This window comes from Entelurus aequoreus, linkage group LG03 (assembly GCF_033978785.1).
Source record: "Entelurus aequoreus isolate RoL-2023_Sb linkage group LG03, RoL_Eaeq_v1.1, whole genome shotgun sequence".
Classification (NCBI taxonomy): Eukaryota; Metazoa; Chordata; class Actinopteri; order Syngnathiformes; family Syngnathidae; genus Entelurus; species Entelurus aequoreus.
In genome coordinates this window covers 87,303,914-87,329,287 of record NC_084733.1, presented here as the reverse complement: position 1 = coordinate 87,329,287, position 25,374 = coordinate 87,303,914, and the positions used below count along the sequence as shown (strand labels likewise).

Sequence of the window (25,374 nt, the reverse complement as noted above, 5' to 3'; positions counted from 1 at the left end):
CACATGTGAATAATGCTGTATACGAGACTGTATTTATATTATTCATATGTGAATAATGCTGTATAATAGACTGTACTTATATTATTCACATGTGAATAATGCTGTATAATAGACTGTACTTATATTATTCACATGTGAATAATGCTGTATAATAGACTGTACTTATATTATTCACATGTGAATAATGCTATATACGACACTGTATTTATATTATTCATATGTGAATAATGCTGTATAATAGACTGTACTTATATTATTCACATGTGAATAATGCTGTATAATAGACTGTATTTATGTTATTCACATGTGAATAATGCTGTATAATAGACTGTACTTATATTATTCACATGTGAATAATGCTGTATACGAGACTATATTTATATTATTCACATGTGAATAATGCTGTATAATAGACTGTACTTATATTATTCACATGTGAATAATGCTATATACGAGACTGTATTTATATTATTCATATGTGAATAATGCTGTATAATAGACTGTATTTATATTATTCATATGTGAATAATGCTGTATAATAGACTGTATTTATATTATTCATATGTGAATAATGCTGTATAATAGACTGTACTTATATTATTCACATGTGAATAATGCTGTATACGAGACTGTATTTATATTATTCATATGTGAATAATGCTGTATAATAGACTGTATTTCTATTATTCATATGTGAATAATGCTGTATAATAGACTGTACTTATATTATTCACATGTGAATAATGCTGTATACGAGACTGTATTTATATTATTCATATGTGAATAATGCTGTATAATAGACTGTACTTATATTATTCACATGTGAATAATGCTGTATACGAGACTGTATTTATATTATTCATATGTGAATAATGCTGTATAATAGACTGTATTTATATTATTCATATGTGAATAATGCTGTATAATAGACTGTACTTATATTATTCACATGTGAATAATGCTGTATACGAGACTGTATTTATATTATTCATATGTGAATAATGCTGTATAATAGACTGTACTTATATTATTCACATGTGAATAATGCTGTATAATAGACTGTACTTATATTATTCACATGTGAATAATGCTGTATAATAGACTGTACTTATATTGTTCACATGTGAATAATGCTGTATAATAGACTGTACTTATATTATTCACATGTGAATAATGCTGTTATCGAGACTGTATTTATATTATTCATATGTGAATAATGCTGTATAATAGACTGTATTTATATTATTCACATGTAAAAAATACCTGAGTGTTTATTGTCTATTGTGAGCGAACTGTGGTGCTGAATTTCCCCCAGGGATCAATAAAGTACTTTCTATTCTATTTTATAGTACTCAATTAAAAGTTATAGTAGGCTGGATGCCTACCAATGGTACACTTTATTACAAAATAGAGAATGTTACAGTGGGCGATACTACTCGTTCCAATATATCTCTCTCTGAAAATGTGAATTGGTATTAAGTATTAAAGAAGTGAAAATACTGTGATGATTGAAAAAAACTGGGCTCGTCCGGGATTTGAACCCGGGACCTCTCGCACCCAAAGCGAGAATCATACCCCTAGACCAACGAGCCACACTATGTTAAAGCCATATTTGTCCTTTTATAGACGCACACAATTCACATGTTAATCGAACATAAATACAATATTTGATCGGTATTAGTATACAGAAATATAATTATGGTGAAATGTACATCAAATATATGTTGGAAGTATTGGCTTTGTTTCCCGTGAAAGTTAAAGCGCTCGGTGGCTGCCTGCAAGCCTCAAATCAGGGTTAATATCGTCCAACGTGGGCAGCAGTCCGTACGGTTATTGACAACCACTTGAATGTTTTATATCACGCGTTTGTGTCATTTGTCAGTTCAAGACAATAAAAAGAGGCCAGCGTGAACACCGCCGTGACGTATACGCGCATTATTAAACCCCACAGCGTTGACTGGCCGCCTGCGAGTCCGTATTCAGGGTTAGGGTACGTAAAATGACCTCATTTCCCCCACCGGACCGCAGCGCTGCCCGCTCAGCCGTGCAGAGTGTCGTGTAATCGTCAACCTAAAAAGCCTCATTAAAAAGCCATTTTTGGACGCGACTGGGATAAGTTGGAACTTGAAGGAGAAAATGGCATCGGAAGTCAAACGACCCAAGGAAGGTTCAGTTTTAATTATTTTCGTTCGGAGTACATGCTAACATGGCAACAATAGTCTAATAACGCATTCTTACTTGCTCTTCTGACTTTGTTAGGATAGCGCTGGGTTGTGACATCTCATATCCCTATTTTAGAAATATTCAAGTGTATTTTAAAAGTATTCAACTGTATTTTATACATATTCAACTGTATTGGCCTGATATTTTACAAATGTAGCGCGTCCTTGGGGAACACGTCACTTCCGGTCACATGGTATCTTTTTCACAAAACTTTATTGTCCCGCGTAAACAAACAAAATGGCGCCTCTTGAGACTGTTAACAAACGCTGTTTTTTTTAAATATGTTGATTTTAATTAGAATATTTTTTTTTACAAAATAAAATATGTCATATTGGACAGAAGAAAGTTTTTACAAAATAAAACATGTTAATTTAGACCGAATGTTTCTTCAAAGATGTTGACTTGGCCAGAATGTTTCTACAAAGTAAAATATGTTGATTTACAGAATGTTTCTTCAAAGTAAAATATGTTGACTTACAGAATGTTTCTTCTAAGTAAAATATGTTGATTTGGACAAAATATTTACTGTTCTGTTGTTAATTTATTGCGGCTATCTAATTCACAAAACTTTATTGTCCCACGTAAACAAACAAAATGGCGCCTCTCAAGACTGTTAACAAACGCTGTTCTGTTTTTTTATTTTATAATTTTTTTTTAATATGTTGATTTAATTAGAAGGTTTTTTTACAAGATAAAATATGTCAATTTGGACAGAAGAAAGTTTTTACAAAATAAAACATGTTAATTTAGACCAAATGTTCCTTCTAAGTAAAAGATGTTGACTTGGACAGAATGTTTCTTCAAAGTAAAATATGTTGATTTGCGCAGAATGTTTCTTCAAAGTAAAAGATGTTGATTTGGACAGAATGTTTTTACAAAGTAAAAGATGTTGATTTACAGAATGTTTCTTCAAAGTAAAATATGTTGATTTGGACAGAATTATTTCCCCAAAGTGAAATATGTTAATTTAGACGGAATGTTTCTTCAAAGTAAAATATGTTGATTTGCACAGAATGTTTCTACAAAGTACAATTTGTTGATTTACAGAATGTTTCTTCAAAGTAAAATATGTTGATTTGGACAAAATATTTACTGTTCTGTTGTTAATTTATTGCTACATTTAGTTCCGACTATCTTTTTCACAAAACTTTATTGTCCCACGTAAACAAACACAATGGCGCTTCTCTAGACTGTTAACAAACGCTGTTCTGTTTTTTTATTTATTTATTTTTTTTAATATGTTGATTTTAATTAGAATGTTTTTTTACAAAATAAAATATGTCAAACTGGACAGAAGAAAGTTCTGTTTTTTTTACATTTTTTTTTAAGATATGTTGATTTAATTAAAAACATTTTTACAATATAAAATGTCACTTTGGACAGAAGAAAGTTTTTACAAAATAAAATATGTTAATTTAGACCGAATGTTTCTTCAAAGTAAAATATGTTGATTTGGACAGAATGTTTCTTCAAAGTAAAAGATGTTGATTTACAGAATGTGTCTTCAAAGTAAAATATGTTGATTTGGACAGAATGTTCCTTCAAAGTAAAATATGTTGATTTGGACAGAATATTTACTGTTTTGTTGTTAATTTAATGCTACATTTAGATCTGGCTATCTTTTTCACAAAACTTTATTGTCCCAACAAGTAAACAAACAACATGGCGCTTCTCTAGACTGTAAACGAACGTCGTTCTGTTGTTAATTTAATGCTACGTTTAGTTCCGACCATATTTTCCAACACATTTGTCAATACAACACAATGATGGTTCTCAAAATGTTACCTTAGATTCCAACGCTGTGCCATTGAATACTATTGTTGCCATGCAGGTGGATGATGTCCCTCTGCAGAACTTCCTACGTTGGTGTGACAGCGTCACACTGGTACTCAGCAGCAAGGTGGGTCGCCCCAATCCGACACTCTTTTAGCTGCTCTCTCATTGGTCGTCTCTCCGCAGGTCTACGTGAGCAAAGAGGGCTCGGTGGCGGACTACGGGATGTTTGCCAAGGACCGCATCGAGGAAGGCGAGGTCCTATTCACCGTTCCCAGATCGGCTCTCCTTCACCAAGGGACAACAAAAGTGTCCGCCCTGCTGGAGCGAGGTGACGCCGTCAGATATGAAGTGAAAATAGCAAGATCTGATGCATGCTGTCCTTACAGAGAAGGGGGCTCTGGAGAGCTCGTCAGGCTGGGTGCCCCTCCTCCTGGCGCTGCTCTATGAATACACCTCGCCGCAATCTCACTGGAGACCTTATCTGTCGCTCTGGACCGACTTCAAGACTCTGGATCATCCAATGTTCTGGTATGAAGCAACTTCCAACAGTGGATCGTAACCAGCATTTATTTTAACACCACTTGATAGTAAGTATAGTCTAGACCAGGGGTCACCAACCTTTTTGAAAGCAAGAGCTACTTCTTGGGTAGTGATTAATGCGAAGGGCTACCAGTTTGATACACACTTAAATAAATTGCCAGAAATAGCCAATTTGCTCAATTTACCTTTAACTCTATGTTATTATTAATAATTAATGATTTTACACTTAATTAATCGGTTTAAAAGAGGGGAAAACACGAAAAAAATGACAATTAAATTTCGAAACATAGTTTATCTTCAATTTCGACTCTTTAAAATTCAAAATTCAACTGGAAAAAAAGAAGAGAACAACTAGCTAATTCGAATCTTTTTGAAAAAATTAAAAAAATAATTTATGGAACATCATTAGTAATTTTTCCTGATTAAGATTACTTTTAGAATTTTGATGACATGTTTTAAATAGGTTAAAATCCAATCTGCACTTTGTTAGAATATATAACAAATTGGACCAAGCTATATTTCTAACAAAGACAAATCATTATTTCTTCTAGATTTTCCAGAACAAAATTTTTAAAAGAAATTCAAAAGACTTTGAAATAAGATTTAAATTTGATTCTACAGATTTTCTAGATTTGCCAGAATATTGTTTTTGAATTTTAATCATAACAAGTTTAAAGAAATATTTCACAAATATTCTTCGTCAAAAAAACAGAAGCTAAATTGAAGAATTAAATTAAAATGTATTTATTATTCTTTACAATAAAAAAAATAAATTTACTTGAACATTGATTTAAATCAGGGGTGTCAAACGTACGGCCCGAGGGCCGGATCACGCCCGCGAACAGGTTTTATCCGGCCCACGAGATGAGTTTGCTAAGTATAAAAATGAACCTGAAATTTTTGAATGAAAGAAACAGCTGTTCTAAATGTGTCCACTGGATGTCGCAATAGCAATTCTTTGCATCTTTGTAGATGATGCTATATTTGTACAAAATAAACCACATGTTAGTACATCAATCGAGGAAAATGATCAAACCACATAAATAACATCCTGTAATTTGATTTTGATTTTTTTTTTTTTATCTTGATCGATTGAAAATTAACACCAATGAGTTGACTCATGAACATTATCACATAATTTATTCAGAAAGTATAAATAATGACAAATAAAAATAGAATACTATTGTAAGTGTAAAAAAAAACAAAAAAACATTGTGATATGTACATTTTCAGAATGTGCTTCTTCTATTTTTAAACAAAGAAAACAATGTGAAGTTGTCCTTATTTTTAAGTTATCATGCCGTGATTTTACCAGTCGGGCCCACTTGGGAGTAGATTTTTCTCCATTTGGCCCCGGATCTAAAAGGAGTTTGACACCCCTGATTTAAATTGTCAGGAAAGAAGAGGAAGGAATTTAAAAGGTAAAAAGGTATATGTGTTTAAAAATCCTAAAATCATTTTTAAGGTTGTATTTTTTCTCTAAAATTGTCTTTCTGAAAGTTATAAGAAGCAAAGTAAAAAAAAAATTAATGAATTTATTTAAACAAGTGAAGACCAAGTCTTAAATCACCAAAAATGATTCCCGGGCGTGGCGCCGCTGCTGCCCACTGCTCCCCAAGGGGATGCAGAGGACAAATTTCACCACATCTGGTGTGTGTGTGACAATCATTGGTACTTTAATCTTAATCTTTAAAATATTTTCTTGGATTTTCAAATTCTATTTGAGTTTTGTCTCTCTTAGAATTAAAAATGTCGGGCAAAGCGAGACCAGCTTGCTAGTAAATAAATACAATTTAAAAAATAGAGGCAGCTCACTGGTAAGTGCTGCTATTTGAGCTATTTTTAGAACAGGCCAGCGGGCTACTCATCTGGTCCTTACGGGCTACCTGGTGCCCGCGGGCACCGCGTTGGTGACCCCTGGTCTATACAAACCCCCAAACCAGTGAAGTTGTCACGTTGTGTAAATGGTAAATAAAAATACAATACAATGATTTGCAAATCCTTTTCAACTTATATTCAATTGAATAAACTGCAAAGACAAGATATTTAATGTTCACACTGTGAAACTTAATTTGTTTTTGCAAATAATCATGAACTTAGAATTTAATGGCAGCAACACATTGCAAAAAAGTTGTCACAGGGGCATTTTTACCACTGTGTTACATGGCCTTTCCTTTTAACAACACTCAGTAAAGGTTTGGGAACTGAGAAGACACATTTTTGAAGTGGAATTCTTTCCCATTCTTGCTTGATGTACAGCTTAAGTTGTCTGTTGTGGTATTTTAGGCTTTATAATGCGCCACACATTTTCAATGGGAGACAGGTCTGGACTACAGGCAGGCCAGTCTAGTACCCGCACTCTTTTACTATGAAGCCATGCTGTTGTAACACCTGGCTTGGCATTGTCTTGCTGAAATAAGCAGGGGCGCCCATGATAACGTTGCTTGGATGGCAACATATGTTGCTCCAAAACCTTCACAGATGTGTAAGTTACCCATGCCTTGGGTACTAATACACCCCCATACCATCACACATGCTGGCTTTTACACTTTGCGCCTAGAACAATCCGGATGGTTCTTTTCATCTTTGTCCACAGTTTCCCAAAAAAACTTTGAAATGTGGACTCGTCAGACCACAAAACACTTTTCCACTTTGCATCAGTCCATCTTAGATGAGCTCGGGCCCAGCGAAACCAGCGGCGTTTCTGGGTGTTGTTGACAAATGGCTTTGGCTTTGCATAGTAGAGTTTTAACTTGCACTTACAGATGTAGCGACAAACTGTAGTTACTGACAGTGGTTTTCTGAAGTGTTCCTGAGCCCATCTGGTGATATCCTTTACACATTGTTGTCGCTTTTTGATGCAGTACCGCCTGAGGGATCGAAGGTCACAGGCTTTCAATGTTGGTTTTGGGCCTTGCAGTGATTTCCCCACATTCTCTGAACCTTTTGATGATATTACAGACCATAGATGGTGAAATCCCTAAATTCCTTGCAATAGCTGGTTGAGAAATGTTGTTCTTAAACAATTTGCTCACGCATTTGTTGACAAAGTGGTGACCCTCGCCCCGTCTTTGTTTGTGAATGACTGGAAGCTGCTTTTATACCCAATCATGGCACCCACCTGTTCCCAATTAGCCTGTTCACCTGTGGGATGTTCCAAATAAGTGTTTGATGAGCATTCCTCAACTCTCTCAGTCTTTTTTGCCACTCGTGCCACCTTTTTTAAAATTCCAAATGAGCTAATATTTGCAAAAAATAACAAAAGTTTTCCAGCTCAAACGTTAAGTCTCTTGTCTTTGCAGTCTATTCAATTGAATATAAGTTGAAAAGGATTTGCAAATCGTTGTATTCCGTTTTTATTTACCATTTACACAACGTTACTGGTTTTGGGGTTTGTATAAAAAAAGTTTTAAAATCAAACTTTTCATAAAAGAAGAACATCTACAGGGTTTTAAGGGAAAACATCATGTCCAAAACAAAGCAAGAAAGAACAAAACATTTGCCCTCCCCAAAAGTGCCTAAATGAACACACAAAAACACCAAACTAAACAAGACAACAAATAAATATAAGCACAATCATACCTATTCATTCAGGATAATTCAAGAATATAAATAACACGCTATATACCAGTACGAAAAATGTTGTAAATGCTTATTCGCATAGCTTAATTGTTTACAAAAGGTGCATGTTGCACGGCAGTAAAACGGCTGATTAGACAAAACAGAAGTCATCGTCATGGACCCACGAGCTGCGGAAGCTAGCTCTCCAACCAGCTGAACAGACTCAATAACAAGTACAAATATGTATGAAAACACTCCTACAGACATCACGCATGGGACTATTTAGTAAGCAAGAGTTGTTTTAGTCATATTGCAAAACTTGGAGTGATGAATGCAGAAACGCTGTGGACGGCTTTGTACTTTGGGTTCGAGGGACAAAACAAGAAGTGCAACTACACCTTTTCACTGTCCCTTGTCGGTGTAATATGACAACTATTTTTGGAATACCAAACATTATGGAAATAAATCTTTCAAAATAATCCTAAATCTGCACTGATTTGGGGTAAATAAACGGACTAATGGGGCTTAGACCATCGCCTGAAACCCGGAAGTGCCTCAAGGTCACGTGATTGCGACCCAGCTATAGCTCCGCCTCCAACATACACTACCGTTCAAAAGTTTGGGGTCACCCAAACAATTTTGTGGAATAGCCTTCATTTCTAAGAACAAGAATAGCCTGTCGAGTTTCAGATGAAAGTTCTCCTTTTCTGGCCATTTTGAGCGTTTAATTGACCCCACAAATGTGATGCTCCAGAAACTCAATCTGCTCAAAGGAAGGTCCGTTTTGTAGCTTCTGTAACGAGCTAAACTGTTTTCAGATGTGTGAACATGATTGCACAAGGGTTTTCTCATCATCAATTAGCCTTCTGAGCCAATGAGCAAACACATTGTACCATTAGAACACTGGAGTGATAGTTGCTGGAAATGGGCCTCTATACACCTATGTAGATATTGCACCAAAAACCAGACTTTTGCAGCTAAAATAGTCATTTACCACATTAGCAATGTATAGAGTGTATTTCTTTAAAGTTAAGACTAGTTTAAAGTGCTTTTCCTTCAAAAATAAGGACATTTCAATGTGACCCCAAACTTTTGAACGGTAGTGTATATGGTAATGAGTTATACTTGTATAGCGCTTTTCTACCTTTTTAAGGAACTCAAAGCGCTTTGACACTATTTCCACATTCACACACTGATGGTGGGGATTGAACCAGGAACCCTCAGGTTGCTGGCACAGCCACACCCTGGGTGGGTGTTGTTGATTTTTTGCAGTCACCAAAATAGAAACCTCATATTTGTTAGGTTTTGCAAACTATTTCTTCCCTCATGGATATTGGAAACCTAAATAATCGGTTCCAGAGTTAAATAACATAACACTTATGGAGCCTTGAACTGTCAAAAGTGATAAAAAACCACTTAATTTAGAACAGAAACACCGACCAACACAAAGACTAATGACATTTGTCATGTATGTCGTGACAAAATAAATAAACAAACACTTAAATATGCCATAGAAGTCGTGAAGTCAGCTACTACAATCAGGCATAAATCTTAGCCCAAAAAAAATAAATACAACTTTTTTTTTTTTTGCAAACCTTAAAAAAAAACAAAAGACGGGCTCGTCCGGGATTTGAACCCGGGACCTCTCGCACCCTAAGCGAGAATCATGCCCCTAGACCAACGAGCCACACTGTAAAACTAAGCAAGCCCCCCTAAAGTCTTGATGATGTGGCATCTTGCATTATTCAAAAGTGTCCACTACCGCCCTCTGGCGGTCACTACTGTCAATTGCTGCACATTCAGGTCCAAAGTGTGTGTACCGGCGCCCTCTGGCGGTCACCACTCTCAATTGCTGCACATTCAGGCCCAAAGAGGACAGAGACAGTCTGCTGCGGGGGACTGGCGTTCCCGAGGCCGTGGACGCGGACCTGACCAACATCCGGAGGGAGTACGAGGACCTGGTCCTGCCCTTCATGGCCAAGCATGCGGACCTGTGGAGTCCTGACACGCACACGCTGGACTTGTACACGCAACTGGTGGCTTTTGTCATGGCCTACAGGTCAGTCCGTCTTACTACTGTACTCCACAATAGGAAAGTGTTTTCATAAATAAACCCCGCCGGGAACGCGTCATGTAGGAACCAACGTTGGTATCTTTTCTGCTTTTACGTCAAGTGTCCACAGGGGGCAGTGTAGGTGTAGGGCAGGGGTCACCAACCTTTTTGAAACCAAGGGCTACTTCTTGGGTAGTGATTAATGCGAAGGGCTACCAGTTTGATACACACTTAAATAAATTGCCAGAAATAGCCAATTTGCTCAATTTACCTTTAACTCTGTTATTATTAATAATTAATGATATTTATCTTTGTGGAAACACTGATCATCTTAATGATTTCTCACAATAAATATATATAGAAACAGATAAATATCAATATGCAACACTTTATTTTTATATTTTCTCTAAGTGCACATTTTTCAAATTGAACATTTTCAAATGATCACTTCTAAGACAGTCTTGTGAAATCACAATATCCCATTTTAACTAGCTAGCCACTAACATTTTTTAACAAATCATGAATTACTTTGCACCATGTTTGTACAAATAATAACTCATGTAAAATACAAAAGTAAACTCTCAAATTTTTAAATCATGTCACACTTTGAACTGGACACCAAATCTGTTATCTGTTTCTTTGTCAGTTAGTGGGAAGCCTGGCATTGCATGCTGTTAACTAGTGTGTTGTACTCTGGTGTGTAACTTGACACTGCAACTCTGAGTGAGTCTTGCAGATGTGCATCAGTGAGGCGTGTTCTGTGTTTGTTCTTGATGAAGTTCATGTCAGAAAAGGCTGATTCACAAAGATAAGATTTTTCCTCATTGTTTGCGGAACCTTCTTAATATTTTGGACATATTTTCACAGCAATCTGGTCTTAAGCTTAATTATGATACATGTAAAATGTTAAGGATCGGAAATCTAAAGGGAACGTCCTTTCGAATGGAATGCAAAGTGCCTGTTTTGTGGACAGATGGACCAGTTAACATACTTGGTGTTGTTGTCCCAGAAAATCTGGAAGATCTAGGCTCAGTAAATTATGATAATCGACTAAGAAAGCTGGACAAAATTATGCAATTATGGAAAGGGAAATCCCTAACCTTGTATGGTAAAATGTCTATTGCCAACTCGTTAATTATTCCTCAATTTATTTATTTGTTTTTGTCATTACCAGCTCCATCACAAAACTTTTTTAAGATTTATGAGCGGAGGGTCATCGATTTTGTCTGGAACGGCAAACCAGAAAAGATTAAAAGAAAGGTTTTGTACAAAGAGTATGAATATGGGGGCCGGAACTTCTCAACCTTGAAGCTATGTGTCTGTCTTTAAAAGCATCAATTGTTCCAAAGATGTATTTAAACATTGAGTGGTACACAAATGTCCTGTTGGACAAAAAACATGTACTGTATCAAAATAAATTGTATCCTTTTTTACAAGTGATCCCCTCCCATTTTTCTTATGTAGAGAGTCTGCTGGGAAACATGGCGGGGTTCATAAAGGAAACAATCCACTCATAGTGGTGTTTTCAATTTGATGTGCCAGAAAAAAGAGACGATATTTTGCAGCAGATAATATGGATGAACTCTAATATTGTAATAGATGGAAAGCCTTTCTGTTGGAAAAATATGTTTGAAAGAGGAATCATTTTTGTCAATGATATTATCAATGAGAATGGTAAAATTATGAAGTATGATGAATTTAGAGCTATGTATGGTGATGCTTGCTCAAGCTTTTCATTTTATCAACTAACTGGAGTAATTGGGAAAAGATGGAAACAAATAATTAATTATGGAACTACTAAATTATTAGTTTGTAAACCTCTAATAAGAAATTCTAGTTGGCAAAAAGGAACTAAAATAAATAGAAAAATATATCATTTTTATTTAATAAAGAAATCTTTGAAGGCTGCCTCATACAACACAAATGGAAAATGGGAGGACTTTTTTGACTGCCCGTTGCCATGGGATGCCATATTCAAACTAATCTATAAAACCACTATCGATGTGCAAAATCGTTATTTTCAAATTAAAATTATTTATAACTTCTTACCCACAGGGAAAATGTTAAAATTATGGAATATGACAGAGTCAGATGATTGCCGATTTTGTTGTCAGGAGCCTGAATCCACCCTGCATTTGTTTTGGTATTGTCATATTGTGTCTTTGTTTTGGGTGGAAGTTGAAAAAATGTGTTTAAGGATTGGTTTGTTTATGAAGCTTAATGTGGTTTCTGTTATTTTAGGAGAGTTCATTGACAATAATGATTTAGTCAATTTAATTATAGTACTCGGTAAAATGTTTATTTTAAGGCCAAAAACAGATATTCACTTAGTATTAACTTTCTTTAAAACATTTATTCAGTATTTTCTAACTTTAGAAAGTTACATGGTTGAAAACGATAATGATGCCAAAAAACATTAAAAAAAAGATGAGAAGTCCTCAAAGGCTTATTTTGAAAGTATAATTATGTTTATAGATGATATGATATCTGTTGTTGTGTTCCCTAATTTGAGTGACCTGGACATAATCTGGACTGTACATAAATGCTTATTTTGAAAATGTAATTTTGTTTATAAATTATATGCAATCTGTTGTGTTCCCTAATTTTTTTCTGTGTACATGAATGAAGGTGTGTGTTGCTGAGTCCGACTTGGACATTATCTGGACTGGGCCTGGTTTTAAAAACCCTTTAAACAAATCTAATTTCATTGACAACCTGGTCTGTTGAAGATAAGGCCCTTTTTTAAAAAATAAAATAAAATAAGATAAATAAATGAAAAACATTTTCTTGGATAAAAAAGAAAGTAAAACAATATAAAAATAATTACATAAAAAATAGTAATTAATGAAAATGTTAGTGGACCAGCAGCCTATACAATCATGTGTGCTTCAGGGACTGTGTCCCTTGCAGATGTGTTGTCTATGTTGTGGGAACCAGAATATTGGTAGCAGAAAGAAATAACCCCTTTTGTGTGAGTGGGTGTGGATGAGTGTGCATGGGGGAGGTTGTTTGGGTTGATGCACTGATTGAAAGTGTATCTTGTGTTTTTTCTATGTAGATTTAATTTTTTAAAAAAAAAAAAAAATTTTTTTTTTTTTTTTTTTTTTAGAACAGGCCCGCGGGCGACTCATCTGGTCCTTACGGGCGACCTGGTGCCCGCGGGCACCGCGTTGGTGACCCCTGGTGTAGGGCATGAAATGAGACTCGAAGAGGCAATTCCTGAAGGAATTGCGTGTGAATGCTCCAATGCTCAAGTTGAACTGAAATGCTGACAGAATGTAGTTTGAATGTTGAAGAGTTTGAATTTCCAGGAACACCGGAATTTGGTTCGGAACTTGGGAAAGTGTTAGTTTGAATGTCCAGGATGAGTGGAATGTGTTGATGTTGGAATGGTTTGGATAGGTTGAAAAATGTGGGAATTGTGCAACATGGAAAAATGTCCCATTCATTTCAATGGGGATTTCCTGGAAATTTGGGGAAAGCGGGATTTTTTGGAATACGATTAGGAGCATGAATGTCCTGAATGAGCCGAATTGGTTGGTGTTGGAATTGTTTAAATCGGGCAAGAAATGTTGAAGCAGTAAATGGTATTAGGGAATTTCGGGAATTTTTTTTGAACTTGGGAAAAGGGTAGTTTGAATTTCCAGAATGGTGGAATGGTTTGAATGTGGAAGTTTGAAAAATGGCCAATTCATTTTGAAGGGGGAAAATGCAAAAAGAAAAAGAAAAAAGGAATTATTGGAAATCAGGGAATTTTTTTTTTAGAATTGTTGAAGTAGAGCACAGAATTCCTGAACAGGCTGGATATTTTGAAGTTGGAACGGTTTGAATCAGATGAAAAATGTGGGCGTTTTGGAACTTTGAAGAATGTCCCATTGATTTCAATTGGAATTTCCCCCAAATTTGGGAATTTCGGGAAAAGCGGGAATGGTTTTGAAAATGGTAAAAAAAACTTGAATGGTCTGAATGAGTTGAAAAGGTTGGTGTTGAAATGTTTCCAATTGGTCAAGAAATGTTAAAGCAGTAACACGTTGAATTGAGAAATGGTATTACGGAATTCCTGGAATTTCGGGAAAACCGGTTATTTTTCCAGTTAAAAAAAAACTTCATTTTTTTGTCCTGATTAAGAGGAATGTTTTGACTGTGGAAAATTGTGTGAAAAATGTGGAAGGAGAAGTCGCCAGAAAAAAGGGTGGAAATAGGGCTTTAGAAAAGCAGGAATTCTGGAAAATCCTGGAATTTTTTTTTACTTGGAAAAATTATAGTTTGAATGTCTATGAGTGGAATGTGTTGATGTTGGAATGGTTTGGATAGGTTGAGAAATGTGGGAATTGTGCTACATGGAAAAATGTCCCATTCATTTCAATTGGGATTTCCTGGAAATTTTGGAATTTTGGGAAAAGCGTGATTTTTTTGGAAAACGATTAGGAGCATGAATGTCCTGAATGAGCTGAATTGGTTGGTGTTGGAATAGTTTAAATCGGTCAAGAAATGTTAAAGTAGTACCGGTAAATGGTATTAGGGAATTTCGGGAATTTTTTGGAACTTGGGAAAAGGGTAGTTTGAATGTCCAGAATGGTGGAATGTGTTGAAAGTGGAATGTTTTGAATGTGAAAGTTTGAAAAATGGCCAATTCATTTTTAATGTGGAAAATGCAAAAAAAAAAGAGGGAATAATTGGAAATCAGGGAATTTTTTATTAGAATTGTTGAAGTAGAGCACACAATTCCCGAACAGGCTGAATATTTTGAAGTTGGAACAGTTTGAAACAGATGAAAAATGTGGCACTTTGAAGAATGTCCCATTGATTTCAATTGGAATTTCCCCCAAATTTGGGAATTTTGGGAAAACGGGAATTGTTTTGAAAATGGTAAAACACTTGAATGGTCAGAATGAGTTGAAATGGTTGGTGTTGAAATGTTTCAAATCGGTCAAGCAGTGTTGAAGCAGTAACATGTTGAAGTGAGAAATGGTAATACGGAATTCCTGGAATTTCGGGGAAAATTTGAATTTTTCCTGATTAAGAGGAATGTTTTGACGGTGGAACGGTTGAAATGCGTAGACAAATTTGGAAGGAGTAGTCAACAGAAAAAAAGGGTGGAAATAGGGCTTTGGAAAAGCAGGAATTCTGGAAAATCCTGGAATTTTTTTTAACTTGGAAAAATGATAGTTTGAATTTCCAGGATGTGTGGAATGTGTTGATGTTGGAATGGTTTGGATAGGTTGAAAAATGTGGGAATTGTGCAACATGGAAAAATGTCCCATTCATTTCAATGTGAATTTCCTGGAAATTTGGGAATTTTGGGAAAAGCGGGATTTTTTTTGGAAAACGATTCAGAGCATGAATGTGCTGAATGAGCAGAATTGGTTGGTGTTGGAATTGTTTAAATCGGGCAAGAAATGTTGAAGCAGTAAATGGTATTAGGGAATTTCGGGAAAATCTGGAATTTTTTTGAACTTGGAGAAAGGGTAGTTTGAATGGTGGAATGTGTTGAAGGTGGACTAGTTTGAAAGTGGGAATTGTGGAAGTTTGAAAAATGGCCAATTCATTTTGAATGGGGAAAATGGCCAAAAAAAAGGAATTATTGGAAATCAGGGAATTTTGTTTTAGAATTGTTGAAGTAGAGCACACAATTCCTGAACAGGCTGAATATTTTGAAGTTGGAACAGTTTGAATCAGATGAAAAATGTGGGAATTGTGGAACTTTGAAGAATGTCCCATTGATTTCAATGGGAATTTCCCCAAAATTTGGGAAATTTGGGATTAGCGGGAATTGTTTTGAAAATGGTAAAAAAACTTGAATGGTCAGAATGAGTTGAAATGGTTGGTGTTGAAATGTTTCAAATCGGTCAAGAAATGTTGAAGTAGCAACATGTTGAATTGAGAAATGGTATTTCGGAATTCCTGGAATTTCGGGAAAACCGGGAAATTTTCCAGTTCAAAAAACAACTTCGTTTTTTGTCCTGATTAAGAGGAATATTTTGACGGTGGAACGGTTGAAATGCGTTCAAAAGTTTGGAAGGAGTAGTCGCCAGAAAAAAGGGTGGAAATAGGGCTTTGGAAAAGCAGGAATTCTGGCAAAAATCCTGGAATTTTTTTGAACTTAAAAATGATAGTTTGAATTTCCAGGATGGTGGAATGTGTTGAAGGTGGAATGGTTTGAATCTGTTGAAAAATGTGGAAGGAGTAGTCGCCAGAAAAAGGGTGGAAATAGGGCTTTGGAAAAGCAGGAATCCTGGAAAATCCTGGAATTTTTTTGAACTTGGAAAATGATAGTTTGAATTTCCAGGATGGTGGAACTTCAAACTGTTCAGCCTATTCTGGGAATGGCAGGCTTTCCCTTGACAAATTCCAAAAATTCCCAGATTTCCCGGGACATTTTTCCCATTCAAAATGAATTGGCCATTTTTCAAACTTCCACAATTTCCACATTTTTCAACCGATTCAAACTGTTCAGCCTATTCGGGGAATCGCGGGCTTTCCCTTGACAAATTACCAAAATTACCAAATTTCCCAGAATTCCCGGTTTTCCAGGCCATTTTTCCCATTCAAAATTGATTGGCCATTTTTCAAACTTCCACAATTTCCACATTTTTCAACCGATTCAAACTGTTCCAACTTCAAACTGTTCAGCCTATTGGGGGAATCGCGGGCTTTCCCTTGACAAATTACCAGATTTCCCAGAATTCCAGGTTTTCCGGGACATTATTCCCCATTCAAAATGAATTGGCCATTTTTCAAACTTCCATTTCCACATTTTTCAACCGATTAAAACCGTTCCAATTTCAAACTGTTCAGCCTATTCGGGGAATCGTGGGCTTTCCCTTGACAAATTACCAAAATTCCCAGATTTCCCAGAATTCCAGGTTTTCCGTGACATTTTTCCCCATTTAAAATGAATTGGCCATTTTTCAAACTTCCACAATTTCCACATTATTCAACCGATTCAAACCGTTCCAACTTCAAACTGTTCAGCCTATTCGGGGAATCGCGGGCTTTCCCTTGACAAATTCCCAGATTTCCCAGAATTCCAGGTTTTCCGGGACATTTTTCCCATTCAAAATGAATTGGCCATTTTTCAAACTTCCACAATTTCCACATTATTCAACCGATTCAAACCATTCCAACTTCAAACTGTTCAGCTATTCGGGAATCGCGGGCTTTCCCTTGACAGATTCCCACATTTCCCAAAATTCCAGGTTTTCCGGGACATTATTCCCCATTCAAAATGAATTGGCCATTTTTCAAACTTCCACAATTTCCACATTTTTCAACCGATTCAAACCGTTCCAACTTCAAACTGTTCAGCTTATTGGGGGAATCGCGGGCTTTCCCTTGACAAATTACCAGATTTCCCAGAATTCCAGGTTTTCCGGGACATTATTCCCCATTCAAAATGAATTGGCCATTTTTCAAACTTCCATTTCCACATTTTTCAACCGATTAAAACGGTTCCAATTTCAAACTGTTCAGCCTATTCGGGGAATCGCGGGCTTTCCCTTGACAAATTACCAAAATTCCCAGATTTCCCAGAATTCCAGGTTTTCCGGGACATTATTCCCCATTCAAAATGAATTGGCCATTTTTCAAACTTCCATTTCCACATTTTTCAACCGATTAAAACTGTTCCAATTTCAAACTGTTCAGCCTATTGGGGGAATCGCGGGCTTTCCCTTGACAAATTACCAGATTTCCCAGAATTCCAGGTTTTCCGGGCCATTTTTCCCATTCAAAATTGATTGGCCATTTTTCAAACTTCCACAATTTCCAAATTTTTCAACCGATTCAAACCATTCCAACTTCTAACTGTTCAGCCTATTCGGGAATCGCGGGCTTTCCCTTGACAAATTCCCAAAATTCCCAGATTTCCCAGAATTCCAGGTTTTCCGGGACATTTTTCCCCATTTAAAATGAATTGGCCATTTTTCAAACTTCCACAATTTCCACATTTTTCAACCGATTCAAACCATTCCAACTTCAAACTGTTCAGCCTATTCGAGAATCACGGGCTTTCCCTTGACAAATTCCCACATTTCCCAAAATTCCAGGTTTTCCAGGACATTTTTCCCAATTCAAAATGAATTGGCCATTTTTCAAACTTCCACCATTACCACATTTTTCAACCGATTCAAACTGTTCAGCCTATTCGGGAATCGCGGGCTTTCCCTTGACAAATTCCCCAAATTCCCAGATTTCCCAGAATTCCAGGTTTACCGGGACATTTTTCCCCATTTAAAATGAATTGGCCATTTTTCAAACTTCCACCATTTCCACATTTTTCAACCGATTCAAACCGTTTTAACTTCAAACTGTTCAGTCTATTCGGGGAATTGCGGGCTTTCCCTTGACAAATTCCAAAAATTACCAGATTTCCCAGAATTCCAGGTTTTCCGGGACATTATTCCCCATTCAAAATGAATTGGCCATTTTTCAAACTTCCACCATTTCCACATTTTTCAACCGATTAAAACTGTTCCAATTTCAAACTGTTCAGCCTATTCGGGGAATCGCGGGCTTTCCCTTGACAAATTCCAAAAATTCCCAGATTTCCCAGAATTCCAGGTTTTCCAGGACATTTTTCCCCATTCAAAATGAATTGGCCATTTTTCAAACTTCCACCATTACAACATTTTTCAACCGATTCAAACCGCTCCAACTTGAAACTGTTCAGCCTATTCGGGGAATCGCGGGCTTTCCCTTGACAAATTCCAAAAATTCCCAGATTTCCGGGACATTTTTCCCCATTCAAAATGAATTGGCCATTTTTCAAACGTCCACCATTTCCACATTTTTCAACCCATTCAAACCATTCCACCTTCAACACATTCCACTCATCCTGGAAATTCAAACCATCATTTTTCCAAGGTCTGACTGATTCAATGTTGTTAGTTTCCAAGACCCACATGAAGAAGAGGACGAGGACGAGGAGACCTCCACTGCCCCCATGATGGTCCCTATGGCCGACATGCTCAACCACGTGTCCGACCACAACGCCAACCTGGAGTTCACGCCAGTAAACCCTTTTTTAAAATCTCAATATTTGAATTTGCTTTTCACGGCGATGTCGTCCTCTCAGGACACGTTGAAGATGGTGAGCGTGCGTGGCATCGAGAAAGGCCACGAGGTGTTCAACACGTACGGGGAGATGGCCAACTGGCAGCTCCTGCACATGTATGGCTTCACCCAGCCGTATCCTAGCAACAGCAGCGAGACGGCGGACATCCCGGTCGCCAACTTGCACCACGTCGCCGCCACAGGTACATGTCAGACTGAGGGACAAGGAGCCATTTCCTTATTTGGAACTTCCTCCATGTTAGCCCCGCCCACTACAGATTACAGACAGGGAACTAGTCCAATTTAATTACTTTTTAAATACTTAACAATTAGTCATGTTAGACGGAAATATTTCAAGGAAAGCTACACTTTTAAGAAACTGTATGAAAATAAATTGGATTTGAACAAATATGAGAAAATTGTGGCTTTTAGGATTTTTAATTTTTTTTTTAAATGCAGCTTTTCAGAAGAATATTAAGTATTATTTAAATAAAAAATAAAAAAAATGAAACAAATTATGATTGTAGGAATCTTAAAAAAAATAGTTTTTTTTAAATGCAACTTTTCAGAAAAATACAAGCCTTATTTAAATAATAAAAAAATAAATATGTAACAAATTATGATTTTAAGAGAAAAAAAACAATTTTAATTAAAAAAAATAATTTTTTTTTTTTTTTTTAACAAACATGAAATTGTATATTTTATTTGTATGAACGTCTGTGGAGTTCAGGGGAAAAAAATATGAAAAAAGTGGATTGTAGCTACAAGTACCAAATTGTGGATTTTAAAAATATAAGAAAATATATCTAGGAAAAAAAAAATAGAACACGTGATTTAACTTTTTTTTTTTTAATGCCATTAAAAATCCACAGAATGTATACAACTTTTTAAATGACTTATTTTTGTATTTAATTAAATGCAACTTTTCAGAAAAATACAAGCATTATTTAAATAATAAAAAATAAATATGAAACAAATTATGATTTTAGGAAAAAATAATTTAAATTTTAAAGAAGAAAAATATGTATATATATTTTTTCAAACAAACATGAAATTGTATATTTTATTTGTATGAACGTCTGTGGAGTTCAGGGAAAAAAAATATGAAAAAAAGTGGATTGTAGCTACAAGTACCAAATTGTGGATTTTACAAATATTAAAATATATCTAGGAAAAATTGTTTATCAAAATTGATTTGAAAAGAAATAGAACATTAATTTTTTTTTAAATTGCCATGAAAAATCCACAGAATGTATTCAACTTTTTAAATGACTTGTTTTTGCGTTTAATTAAATGCAACTTTTCAGAAAAATACAAGCATTATTTAAATAATAAAAAAATAAATATGAAACAAATAATGATTTTAGGAAAGAATAAACTATTTAAATTTTAAAGAAGAAAAAAAACAAAACATGAAATTGTAGATTTTATTTGTTTGAAAGTCTGTGGAGTTCAGGGAAAAAATTCTGAAAAAAAGGTCGATTTTAGCTCGAGTAGCTAAAATCCAAATTGTGGATTTTAAAAATGTATTAAAATATATCTAAGAAAAATTGTTTTTTATAAAATTTGATTTGAAAAGAAATAGAACATGTGAATTTAATTTTTTTTAAATGCCATGAAAAATCCACAGAATGTATTCAACTTTTTAAATGACTTGTTTTTGTGTTGAATTAAATGCAACTTTTCATAAAAATACAAGCATTATTTAAATAATAAAAAATAAATATGAAACAAATTATGATTTTAGGAAAAAAATCTTTTAATTTTAAAGAAGAAAAAAAAAAAATCTTTTTAACAAACATGAAATGTTATATTTTATTTGTATGAACATCTGTGGAGTTCAAGGAAATAATTATGGAAAAAAAGTGAATTGTAGCAAATTTTGGATTTTAAAAATAAGAAAATATATTTAGGAAAACATTTTTTTATTTTGATTTGAAAAGAAATAGAACACGTGATTTTAAATTATTTTTTAAATGCCATTAAAAATCTACAGAATGTATTCAACTTTTAAATGACTTATTTTTGTGTCTAATTAAATGCAACTTTTTAGAAATATATAAGCATTATTTAAATAATAAAATAAATATGAAACAAATGATTTTAGGAAAAAATAAACAATTTTAATTTTAAAGAAGAAAAATAAAATCTTGTAGATTTATTTGTTTGAAAGTCTGGAGTTCAGGGAAAACATTCTGGAAAAAAAGTGGATTGTAGCTACAAGTACCAAATTGTGGATTTTAAAAATAAAAAAATATATCTAGGAAAACATTTATTTTTTTAAATTTTTTATTTGATTTGATAAGAAATAGAACACGTGATTTTACTTTTTTTTAAAAATGCCAATAAAAATCCACAGAATGTATTCAACTTTTTAAATGACTTATTTTTGTATTTGATTAAATGCAACTTTTCAGAAAAATACGAGCATTATTTAAATAATAAAAAATAAATATGAAACAAATTATGATTTTAGGAAAAAATAATTTTAATTTTAAAGAAGAAGAATTTTTTTTTTAAGCAAACATGAAATTGTATATTTTGTCTGTGGAGTTCAGGGAAAATATTATGAAAAAAAAGTGGATTGTAGCTACAAGTACCAAATTGTGGATTTTAAAAATATAAGAAAATATATGTAGGAAAAAAAAATGTTTAAATAAAATTTGACTGAATTGATTTGAAAAGAAATAGAACATGTGAATATTTTTTTTATTTTAAATACCATGAAAAATCCACAGAATGTATTCAACTTGTCAAGTCAACTAAATGACTTGTTTTTGTGCTGAATTAAATGCACATGTATTTAATGAAGTCAGACGTGAAGAATGCCTGGTATTCTCTGCTGTTTAGTAACAAACACACACCTCACACGCATGTCTTGTGCCCCCCAAGACCCCGACGTGGACCCGCAGCTGTCCAAGGAAAAGTGGGAGGTGCTACGCGAGATGACGCTAGAGAAAGGAGCGCTCGTTTTCGGCAAAGATGGCTGCCTCACTGACACGGAGCTCCACACTGTGCTGAAGGTGTGTGCAAACATGTCCCAAGTCGCCACGGAGTAAACTTACCCCCGGGTGCTCAGGTGCTGTGCATGTCCAAGGAGGAGCTCGCGGACTTCAGAGACAACGACGGCTGGGAGGAAGAGGACGAAGACGAAGAGGAGAGGCTCGCCCGGGCCTTCTCCAACGAGGGGCTGTGCGGGCTGAGGAGCGAGTGGAAGCGGCTCCTCCACGGCGCGGCCCGTCTGACCGTGAGGTCCTACAGCCAGGAGAGCGTGGACAGGGACCGGAGTCTGATGGAGGAGCAGGCCGCGCTGACTCCACTCAGCAGCAGGCAGAAGAACGCACTGCAGGTCCGCTACGGGCAGAAGAGCATCTTGTACAAAGTGATGGAGCTCACAAAGACATGAACTTGGGAGTGTTCTTCTGCAAACCTTCATGTTGGTCGTCATGGTGACGCTGCAACAACAGCAGTTAGGAAAGATGCTATTTTATGTACTTGCTATAAAAAGTTTTGACTTGAACATTTCACATCATTTTCAACATTTTTGTATGTTTTTAAGCCATTTTCTATCAGTCAGTAGGGCCCTTTAAATCAATCAAGAGGCCCTTTTTCTACAAAATACAGTATATTCATAACCTCAATCACATTCTTCTTCTTTATCAGTCTCAATTTACCAAGATTTGTTTCATGGTGTATTTACGTGGCTTCTTGTCACTTTTTCAGAGTAAGTCATGTTTGGTTTCTGGCTCCATCTAGTGGTTTAGGGTGGTCATTAAATTAAAAACCCCATTTTTCTTGAAGGGACATTTATATTCCTTCAGTAGTCATTGGAAAAGCAATAAAAATATCACGATAGAGGTAGATTACTGATGCATCTTTAATTTATATGTATAAATAATATAATATGGTGTTCCTTGGATTAAAAAAAGGTCTTATCTTTGTCCATTTGATGTCAGATGAAACAAAAATTGAGCACAATACCCAGCAATATGTTTGGAGGAGAAATAGTGAGGTCTTTAATCCCAGGAACACCAAACCTACCGTCAAGCATGGTGGTGGTAGTATTATGCTCTGGGCCTGTTTTGCTGCCAATGGAACTGGTGCTTTACAGAGAGTAAACGGGACAATTAAAAAGGAGGATTACCTCAAGTCTTCAGGACAAGCTAAAATCATCAGCCCGGGAGGTTGGGTCTTGGGCGCATTTGGGTGTTCCAACAGGATGATGACCCCCAAACACACGTCAAAAGTGGTAAAGGAATGGCTAAATCAGGCTAGAGTTAAGGTTTTAGAATGGCCTTCCCAAAGTCCTGACTTAAACGTGTGGACAATGCTGAAGAAACAAGTCCATGTCAGAAAACCAACACATTTAGCTGAACTGCACCAATTTTGTGGTCAAAAATTCAATCAGAAGCTTGTGGATGGCTACCAAAAGTGCCTTATTGCAGTGAAAGTTGCCAAGGGACATGTAAGCAAATATTAACATTGCTGTATGTATACTTTTGACCCAACACATTTTCAGTAGACTCATAATAAATTCATAAAAGAAGCAAACTTCATGAATGTTTTTTGTGACCAACAAGTATGTGCTCCAATCACTCTGTCACAAAAAAATAAAGAGTTGTAGAAATGATTAGAAACTCAAGACAGCCATGACATGATGTTCTTTACAAGTGTATGTACACTTTTGACCACGATTGTATGTTGATGCAGTTTTACATACTAAGTGTTTATCACTTGCAATTAGGGATGTCCGATAATGGCTTTTTGCCGATATCCGATATGCCGATCTTGTCCAACTCTTTAATTACAGATACCGATATCAACCGATATATACAGTCGTGGAATTAACACATTATTATGCCTAATTTGGACAACCAGGTATGGTGAAGATAAGGTAGTTTTTAAAAAAATGAATCAAATAAAATAAGATAAATTAAAAATATTTTCTTGAATAAAAAAGTAAGTAAAACAATATAAAAACAGTTACATAGAAACTAGTAATTAATGAAAATTTGTAAAATTAACTGTTAAAGGTTAGTATTATTAGTGGACCAGCAGCACGCACAACCATGTGTGCTTACGGACTGTATCCCTTGCAGACTGTATTGATATATATTGATATATAATGTAGGAACCAGAATATTAATAACAGAAAGAAACAACCCTTTTGTGTGAATGAGTGTAAATGGGGGAGGGAGGTTTTTTGGGTTGGTGCACTAATTGTAAGTGTATCTTGTGTTTTTTATGTGGATTTAATAAAAAAACACAAAAAAAACCCCCAAAAAACCCGATACTGCTAATAAAAAAAACGATACCGATAATTTCCGATATTACATTTTAACGCATTTATCGGCCGATAATATCGGGCAGACCGATATTATCGGACATCTCTACTTGCAATTTAAAAAAAATATTCATTTGGAATAAGAAACAGTTAAATTAATTCCCACATTTTTTTTTAATGAATGAAAACGTGTGAAAAACTGGACTATTAAAGTAAAGGAGCTGGTTGGATCGCTCGGTGAGGTTTGCTGCAGTCAGCCGAATTTTACAACTGTCTGCATTACTTTATTTACAATAAATGAATCAATTATCGATGTTTACTAATCGATTCTATAACAGTCCATGTCCAAATTGCAATACATCTCAAAGTATATTTTCCCCACCACTAGATTATACTAAACCCAAAACCAGTGAAGTTGTCACGTTGTGTAAATGGTAAATAAAAACAGAATACAATGATTTGCAAATCCTTTTCAACTTATATTCAATTGAATAGACGGCAAAGACAAGATATTTAATGTTCACACTGAGAAACTTTTTTTTTTGTTGCAAATAATCATTAACTTAGAATTTAATGGCAGCAACACATTACAAAAAAGTTGTCACAGGGGCATTTTTACCACTGTGTTACATGGCCTTTCCTTTTAACAACACTCAGTAAACGTTTGGGAACTGAGGAGACACATTTTTGAAGTGGAATTCTTTCCCATTCTTGCTTGATGTACAGCTTAAGTTGTTCAACAGTCCGGGGGTCTCCGTTGTGGTATTTTTGGCTTCATAATGGGAGACAGGTCTGGACTACAGGCAGGCCAGTCTAGTACCCGCACTCTTTTACAATGAAGCCACGCTGTTGTAACACGTGGCTTGGCATTGTCTTGCTGAAA

General features: G+C 35.4%; 1 protein-coding gene and 2 non-coding genes across 3 annotated transcripts; 1 reads left to right on the top strand and 2 right to left on the bottom strand.

The window, feature by feature from the left end:
* Positions 1 to 1,520: 1,520 nt before the first annotated feature.
* Positions 1,521 to 1,592, bottom strand: trnap-ugg (transfer RNA proline (anticodon UGG)). The gene has a single exon. It is a non-coding gene; the product is annotated as a tRNA-Pro (tRNA).
* A 411-nt stretch (positions 1,593 to 2,003) lies between these two features.
* Positions 2,004 to 23,599, top strand: setd6 (SET domain containing 6, protein lysine methyltransferase). Its single transcript, XM_062040741.1, has 9 exons — positions 2,004 to 2,164; positions 4,056 to 4,123; positions 4,183 to 4,327; positions 4,386 to 4,527; positions 9,965 to 10,159; positions 19,043 to 19,166; positions 19,230 to 19,410; positions 22,100 to 22,230; positions 22,287 to 23,599. Exons 1-9 carry the CDS (start codon positions 2,137 to 2,139, stop codon positions 22,611 to 22,613), a joined length of 1,341 nt encoding a protein of 446 aa, XP_061896725.1. The 5' UTR covers positions 2,004 to 2,136; the 3' UTR covers positions 22,614 to 23,599.
* On the bottom strand, positions 9,716 to 9,787 carry trnap-agg (transfer RNA proline (anticodon AGG)). The gene has a single exon. It is a non-coding gene; the product is annotated as a tRNA-Pro (tRNA).
* Positions 23,600 to 25,374: the final 1,775 nt, after the last annotated feature.

What these genes read in the sequence shown, in the direction of transcription:
- setd6 (XM_062040741.1), top strand. Translation starts at nt 2,137, where the DNA reads ATGGCATCGGAAGTCAAACGACCCAAGG. An exon ending in GCTTTTGTCATGGCCTACAG is followed by an intron (nt 10,160 to 19,042) that starts GTCAGTCCGTCT and finishes CAATGTTGTTAG; the next exon opens with TTTCCAAGACCCACATGAAG. An exon ending in GCACCACGTCGCCGCCACAG is followed by an intron (nt 19,411 to 22,099) that starts GTACATGTCAGA and finishes GTGCCCCCCAAG; the next exon opens with ACCCCGACGTGGACCCGCAG.